This window comes from Oncorhynchus tshawytscha, linkage group LG32 (genome assembly GCF_018296145.1).
Source record: "Oncorhynchus tshawytscha isolate Ot180627B linkage group LG32, Otsh_v2.0, whole genome shotgun sequence".
Taxonomy (NCBI): domain Eukaryota; kingdom Metazoa; phylum Chordata; class Actinopteri; order Salmoniformes; family Salmonidae; genus Oncorhynchus; species Oncorhynchus tshawytscha.
In genome coordinates, this window is record NC_056460.1 from 16,837,518 (window position 1) to 16,845,086 (window position 7,569).

Below are 7,569 nucleotides of genomic sequence, written 5' to 3' on the forward strand. Positions count from 1 at the left end.
GGGAGCGTCCTGCACAGCTATTTTCAGGTCTTTCCAGAGATGTTCGATCGGGTTCAAGTCCGGGCTCTGGCTGGGCCACTCAAGGACATTCAGAGACTTGTCCCGAAGCCACTCCTGCATCATCTTGACTGTGTGCTAAGTGTTGTTGTCCTGTTGGAAGGTGAACCTTTGCCCCAGTCTGAGGTCCTGAGGGCTCTGGGGCAGGTTTTCATCAAGGATCTCTCTGTACTTTGATCTGTTCATCTGTCCCTCGATTCTGACTAGTCTCTCATTTCCTGCTGCTGAAAAACATCCCCACAGCATGATGCTGCCACCACCATGATTCACTGTAGGGATGGTGCCAGGTTTCCTCCAGACTTGAAGCTTGGCATTGAGGCCAAAGAGTTCAATCTTGGTCTCATCAGACCAGAGAATCTTGTTTCTCATGGTCTGAGAGTCTTTTCAGGTGCCTTTTGGTAAACTCCAAGCCAGCTGTCATGTGCCTTTTACTGAGGAGTGGCTTCCGTCTGGCCACTCTACCATAAAGACCTGATTGGTGGAGTGCTGCAGAGATGATTGTCCTTCTGGAAGGTTCTCCCATCTCCACAGAGGAACTCTGGAGCTGTCAGAGTGACCATTGGGCTCTTGGTCACCCCTCTGACCAAGGTCCTCGATTGCTCAGTTTGACCGAGTGGCAATACGTGGTTCCATACTTCTTCCATTTAAGAATTATGGAGGTCACTGTGTTCCTGGGGACCTTCAATGCTGCAAAAATGTTTAGGTACCCCTCCCCAGATCGGTGTCATGACACAATACTTTGACACAATAATTCCTTCAACGTCATGGCTTGGTTTTTGCTTTGACATGCGCTGTCAACTGTTGGACCTAATATTGTTTGCCTTTCCAAATCATGTCCAATCAATTACATTTACTGCAGGTGGACTTCAAGCTGTAGAAACATTTCAGGGATGATCAATGGAAACAGGATTCACCTGAGTTCAATTCTGAGTCTAATAGCAAAGGGTCTGAATACTTATTTAAATAAGGATTTTTTTTTAATACATTTGCTAAGATTTCTAAAAACCTGTTTTCGCTTCGTCATTATGGTTTATTGTGAGTAGATTGATGAGGAAAACAATTTCTTTAATCCATTTTAGAATAAGGCTGTATCATTAAAATAATGTGGAAAAGGAGAAGGGGTCTGAATACTTTCCGAATGCACTGTATGTGTTGTGTTGTTACTTGTTATTCTTTTACCTGATGCTTTTGTAGGACTATATATATATATATATTTCTCAAAATTTGCAATGAATTTCAATAGATTTCAGTTTTGTATAAATAAATTGCTTTAATAGAATGACGACGTAATGACAACATCAATAATATTTGTACATTGTTGTTTCTTGTAGAAGAAAGCAGATACATCAAATGTGTAGCTTACAAAGTTTTAGAAACTATCCAGAAATGTACAAAATGGAGAGAGAAAAAAGCTAAACGTGAAATTATTTTTTATAAAAACTACAAAGCAGAGAGGGTCAGTATAAAATGACTCCCGTCTAAATCACCTATGGAAGAAGAGGCATGTGGTGATCATTCACATTGCAGAGGGAGCCGAGAGGGACATTAAACAGGATACAGAAAAGGGAGATGCAGAGGGAAAACCTTTGTACATAAACTATAGCATGTGGCATTTGTTCTAAACAGCTCACAAATTCTCACTAAGAGTAAATCTTTAGTTTAAAGCTGGAGAATTCTTCACAAAAGGATTTTGCTGACTTTGTACTTGCCGAGTCATGTAGATTGTTTTGCTTTGATAATTTGGTAGACAAATGGAATTAGAAGCAACCAGAGCGTACAAATGCAATCCATATCAATAAAATAAACAATCCAGTGACTTCAACAATAGTTTTATTATTTATGAGTAGTATAAGCGAAATGTGTGCCATTATATTCTCATCGAGGATATTAGAGCATGTAGAGTGTTATTGGCACATGTACATTGAGTTGAGGTAATGTGCTGCTTTCCAGAACTCTATGCTAAAGTGTTTCCAGGAATTCTCTTTCCCTCCTTTTTTTGTCCTCTTTCCTCATCAACTCTGGTTTTGCACAACGCAACACATAAGGAGTCAAGCTGCATCCCAGAAGGTGATACCTAGTCAGTTGCACAACGCAACACATAAGGAGTCAAGCTGCATCCCAGAAGGTGATACCTAGTCAGTTGCACAACGCAACACATAAGGAGTCAAGCTGCATCCCAGAAGGTGATACCTAGTCAGTTGCACAACGCAACACATAAGGGGTCAAGCTGCATCCCAGAAGATGATACCTAGTCAGTTGCACAACGCAACACATAAGGGGTCAAGCTGCATCCCAGAAGATGATACCTAGTCAGTTGCACAACACATAAGCAACACTTTCAAGCTGCATCCCAGAAGATGATACCTAGTCAGTTGGGGGAGTCAAGCTGCATCCCAGAAGGTGATACCTAGTCAGTTGCACAACGCAACACTGCATAGAGATGATACCTAGGTCAATGGCAAGCTGCCCCAGAAGGTGATACCTAGTCAGTTGCACAACGCAACACATAAGGAGTCAAGCTTCCCAGAAGGTGATACCTAAGTTGCACAACGCAACACATAAGGAGTCAAGCTGCATCCCAGAAGGTGATACCTAGTCAGTTGCACAACGCAACACATAAGGAGTCAAGCTGCATCCCAGAAGGTGATACCTAGTCAGTTGCACAACGCAACACATAAGGAGTCAAGCTGCATCCCAGAAGGTGATACCTAGTCAGTTGCACAACGCAACACATAAGAGGTCAAGCTTCATCCCAGAAGATGATACCTAGTCAGTTGCACAACTTGAATGCATTCAACCGTGTCTTCCACATCTAACCCAAACCCTTTGAATCAGAGATGTGCAGTGGGGGCTGCCTTAATCGACGTCCATGGCGCCCGGGGAGTAGATGTTGCAGGTGAACTGCCTTGCTCAAGGGCAGAATAGAAGATTTTTCCACCGCGCCGGCTCTGGGTTTCGAACCAGCAAGCTTTCAGTTACTGGCCTAATGCACTTAATGGTTAGGCTACCTGACGCCCGTAGACCAACGCATAAAGTTTTTGCCCAAGTAAACTGACCTTTCAAAAGCAGTGGTGAAGATATGTCAGTGTAATATCGAACCAGAATGTAAAGTCATATAAAAAATAACCACAAAATACATCACTTAAGTCATAAAAAATACTAAAATGAAGTCACACAAACATTTCCTTTAGTTTGGTTAATAGAATCAGATTATTTCAATCTAAAACAACCCAGTTCTGATAAACATCATGTTGTATTTTTCCTAGGGTGATAGCCTGTCGAAACCCGCTGAAAGCCAGTCCTTGCCGGCAATGTTACTCAAACCGTGTTATATAGGTAGCTAGGGTTGGAAAAATTCCATTAACTTTCCCCAAATTCCCCAGTTTTGCAGAAATCCCAGTAAGAGGATTCCTTGATATCCTGCTTATTCCCTCCTAATTCCAGGAACTTCCAAATAGGATTTCTGGAAAACCTGGGAATTTTGGGGAAGTTAGCAGCATTTTGAAACCCTGTGTGTATCCTTCTTACCACTACGGTATTAGTTCTGTGTGCTCTGGGCTCATCATCACAATAAGCCCTCTTACTATACACTATGACACTCTGGCAGCTGGGATCCTGACCTTACACACTAAAACATGGCACACATTGGTTAAAGGTTTATTCTGATTGGCTATTGACCATTGGCTGTGATAGAAAATATACTGTACAGTAAAAGATTATAAGGACTCCATGGATAGAGAGACACTGTCAAGTCCCAATGAATCCCAATACAACATCAGTAAGATATCCATCCTTTGTTAACCCGCCACACACACACACACACACACACACACATATTCAGTAGCCACCCTACACCCTTCCAATCTTTGTCTTTCTTTATCCCTTTCTCAGGGTCGTGAGAAGGTGGTGTAGAGACACACACACACACACACATCCGATCCCATGCATCTCAGTCTCTCATGGCCGTGACAGGGTGGTATAGACTGGCTGCTCCCAATGTGTAGGACTGTGAGACTGGGCCACGCTGGAGGGGTCAGTGATGGTAGTGTAGAGGGGCCTCTGGCTGGGCCCCATGTAGGAGAAGGCTGAGTACAGCCCCGGGGCCTGGCTGGAGTGGGCGTAGTACGGCCCCGGAGCCTGGTGCTCCCCGTACTCAAACTGGGCCCTGGAGGGCAGCGAGGGGAAGGCTGATCCGTAGTGGGGGAGGCTGAGGGGGGTGTAGGTGACGTGGGTTCCTGATGAAGAGGAGGAAGACTCTGCGTAGTGGCTCCCGGCCCCGGACTCACTCTTGATCTGGGCCTTTGGTGGCGTCTGAGGCAGAGGGGGAGGGCTGTTGATGCTGATGCTGCTTGGAGAGCCAGGCGGCTGAGTGGCCGCTGGCAGCAGCGAGGGCATAGGCGTAGGATGTAGCGGAGGAGCTTGATGTGGCACCGCCACCCTGGCCAACCCCCGGGTGCCCGTTGGGCGGCAGGTACTGGTCAAACTCGTTGACGTCGAAGGGCTCGATGTTGGCCATCACGTCGTGGCTGATCTCGCCGATGTCCATGGTGCAGAAGTCGATGTGGGGTTTCCCGCCCGCTGATGAATGGCCCCCGGAGGCCCCCTCTGCTCCTACCCCCAGGCCTCCTCCACGGGAGGACCCTGAGCCACCTCCGCCCTCCCTCTTCCCCTCCGTCATCTTTCCAGACTGGAGCTCTGTCTTTGGGGTGGTGGGGGGTGTTGGCGGGCTGTGACCCTGACCTGGAAGGAAAAGGGAACATACAGATCAGCAAAGCAATAGAAGTGAAACATTTGGAATGGAGACCAGTAGTTCAGTTTTCTTCTTGTTCTCTCAGGTTACAGAAGGCCGTGTGGTTCCAGGTGGCCTATTGTTTGCCCTAGCTTGTTGAAGTAGGACTTACTCATAGTATTGGGTAAATTCATTAACCAATAAAGCTGAACTCACCTGCAGGGTGGTGATGATGATGGTGGTGGAGGTCGGCCAGGGGGGACCCAGCCCCTGTACTGTGCACATCCAGGTGGAGGGCCTTGTAATGGGACTGGGCGTGGCTGCCCTCCCCCTCTGCTCCCTCCCCTCCCTCACCATTGGTCCCCAGCTTGCCGTTCTTGCGTCTGCGGGGCTGGTACTTGTACTCTGGGTAGTCCTTCTTATGTTGTTTCCGCAGTCGCTCCGCCTCCTCAATGAAAGGCCTTTGTCACTCTCATTCAGGAGCCTGTGGGACAAAACATGGTCATGGCAGGGCGGCAGGTAGCCTAGTGGTTAAGAGGGTTGGTCCAGTAACTGAGAAGTCACTTGTTTGAATCCCAATGCTGACTAGGGGAATAATCTGTCAATGTGCCCTTTACCAAGGCATTTAAAGGCATCTAGTTGCTCTGGATAAGTGTTTCTGCTAGTTAACGTTAATGGTTATATAATATAGTGCCTTTAAATTCAGAAACATATTTTAAAAATACGGGAAGGAAATGAATCTGAACTAATTGGACTTTATGCATGAGTCATGCTCCAATTGCACAGAAACGCCAACAAGGCCTACAGGTAGCCTGTAAATTATACATTTCCCACGTAGGCCTATTTATTTCAATGCCTGCCAATGCCCACCTCCACAGTTTGCCGAGTGTCTTGCTGAGCTCCGCGTTGTGCAGGTGAGGGTACTGGTCCGCCAGTTTACGGCGCGCGGCCTGCGCCCACACCATGAAGGCGTTCATCGGTCTCTTCACGTGCGGCTTGCTCTTGTTCCCGTTGTTTACGCGCACGGGCATGGGCACGAGCGTCCAGTCGTATCCGTCCAGCACCTGGCTGACCGCCTCGCGGATGCCGATGGGGAACCGGTCCATATCCACCTCTGACTTTGGTACTAGTCCACCGTCCTCTCCGCCGCCATCTGCGCCAGAAAGCCCAGTCAGTTGCTGCGACGGACCGATGAGCGGGGAGTCCCGGCCGCCGGTGGCCCCGGAGTGTGCCGGTGACAGAGAGTGACCATCATCTGAGCCCCCGGGACTCAACTCTGCCTCGGATAGACTGTGCTCCTCTCCAGACATTTTAATGTATAGGCTATTATCGATTGGCAACAAAAAAATATCCTTGCAGGAAAATTTGGTAAATTTGTTCAGAGAATGCAAAACTTTAAGATACAGCTGAGAGATGTGCTCCGGACTCGCTCCTTTATATGGAATTATTCCTATATGCCTCGCGTAAACCCATAGCCTACTCGTGCGTAATCGAATGTACCCAAATCCTGTCCTTTGCACTTCCCATTCACTTCCACCGATGTCGCCTGAAATTAATCATATAGAATAGAACAACATTAGGCAATTAACACATTTTACATTGGGCAATGAGGTCAGACCCCATTTGATAACTTTTTCACATGTTTTTTTTATAGACCTAAGCAGAGACTGTACCCAGTGGGAACAGACGTCAATTCAACGTCTATTCCCAGTGGATATGTCCCATTACAATGGTAGGCCTAGAAATGACCGTTAGCTTTGAGACGAACAGAAAGACATTCATACAATGTTTTCTTGTTTACAGTTATGTTAGGCCACAAAATGTAACGAATGATATGTCCACTGGAACCAATTTATAGGCTACATAATAAGAGGACCAACTTCTTCTTCACCGGTTCTTGTCATTTTATATCAGTCCATATGCCATTACAGGCTAATCATAGGAGAGTTTACTTCACCCAAGATGCCCTATTTTCCAAAGAAACAAGGTTCATGAAGAAAACTGAACATTAAAAACTAACATCATAAATGTTTCAGTACTTATCTTTAAATAATTCTGGGAATATGTATTTTACTGTTTTAATCCTGTTTTAAGGCTAAAGCTGGAAAAGCCCGTAAAATTCAGCCCAACATCATCTTGGGAATTTAAAAAACCTCTTAGCTAATAAGATTTGGATATTTCTGAAATTCCACCCAAAAGCGTAAACAAATCTATTTTATGTTCATATGGAAAATAAAGTTACAAAACTTACCAATGCAGAGTTTAGGAGGTCGCCCGTTCAACACGGGAGTTCGTGCGTTCCCCTGTCCACCAGTGTGACGCTCGCCCTGTCCCCTGCCCCCTCGTTTGGTTTGCCCTTCAATGAATGGCCGCTCTGTATCGCGCACCGGAGCTTAAAGAGCGCCGTTGTGAGAAGGAAAGAGAGAAAAAAAAGTGATTGAAAGTGGAAAACATTCTGAGAGGCAGCATTCCAACACTGAGTCGACGCCACCCTCTTGCGCACACGCTGGACGCCTATTGGTCATTTAATATTCTCCGGCTTTCTTACTGGACGACGGGGTTACTGTTATTGAATGTCCGTCTGTCACCACTAATATTTCCAATGAAAGGAGGTGAGATTTTACATCAGAGTGGCTTAAGTGACTTTACACTGGCTCTATTTAGGAACCAAATAAGGCCCGCTTTGTTTGATGTGTTGACATGTTATATTGAATAAATAAACAAACAATCATGATAATACATTTGTGGTCAAAGTACACTAAATTTCACGAAAAATCTCCATG

The 7,569-nt window shown here is 45.8% G+C and overlaps 1 protein-coding gene and 1 long non-coding RNA gene across 2 annotated transcripts; both read right to left on the reverse strand.

Annotated features, from left to right (window-relative positions):
* Positions 1 to 1,870: 1,870 nt before the first annotated feature.
* Positions 1,871 to 2,578, reverse strand: LOC121841577. The gene is made up of 2 exons (XR_006080600.1): positions 2,540 to 2,578; positions 1,871 to 2,363 (listed from the first exon to the last, which is right to left on the reverse strand). It is a non-coding gene; the product is annotated as an uncharacterized LOC121841577 (long non-coding RNA).
* Positions 2,579 to 2,603: 25 nt separating this feature from the next.
* Positions 2,604 to 7,179, reverse strand: LOC112263453 (transcription factor SOX-10). The gene is given in 6 exon segments (XM_024439700.2): positions 2,604 to 4,375; positions 4,377 to 4,797; positions 5,003 to 5,251; positions 5,254 to 5,270; positions 5,657 to 6,332; positions 7,038 to 7,179. Coding segments are annotated over 5 exon segments (1,488 nt in total). The 5' UTR covers positions 6,097 to 6,332; positions 7,038 to 7,179; the 3' UTR covers positions 2,604 to 4,014.
* Between the last annotated feature and the right edge of the window lie 390 nt (positions 7,180 to 7,569).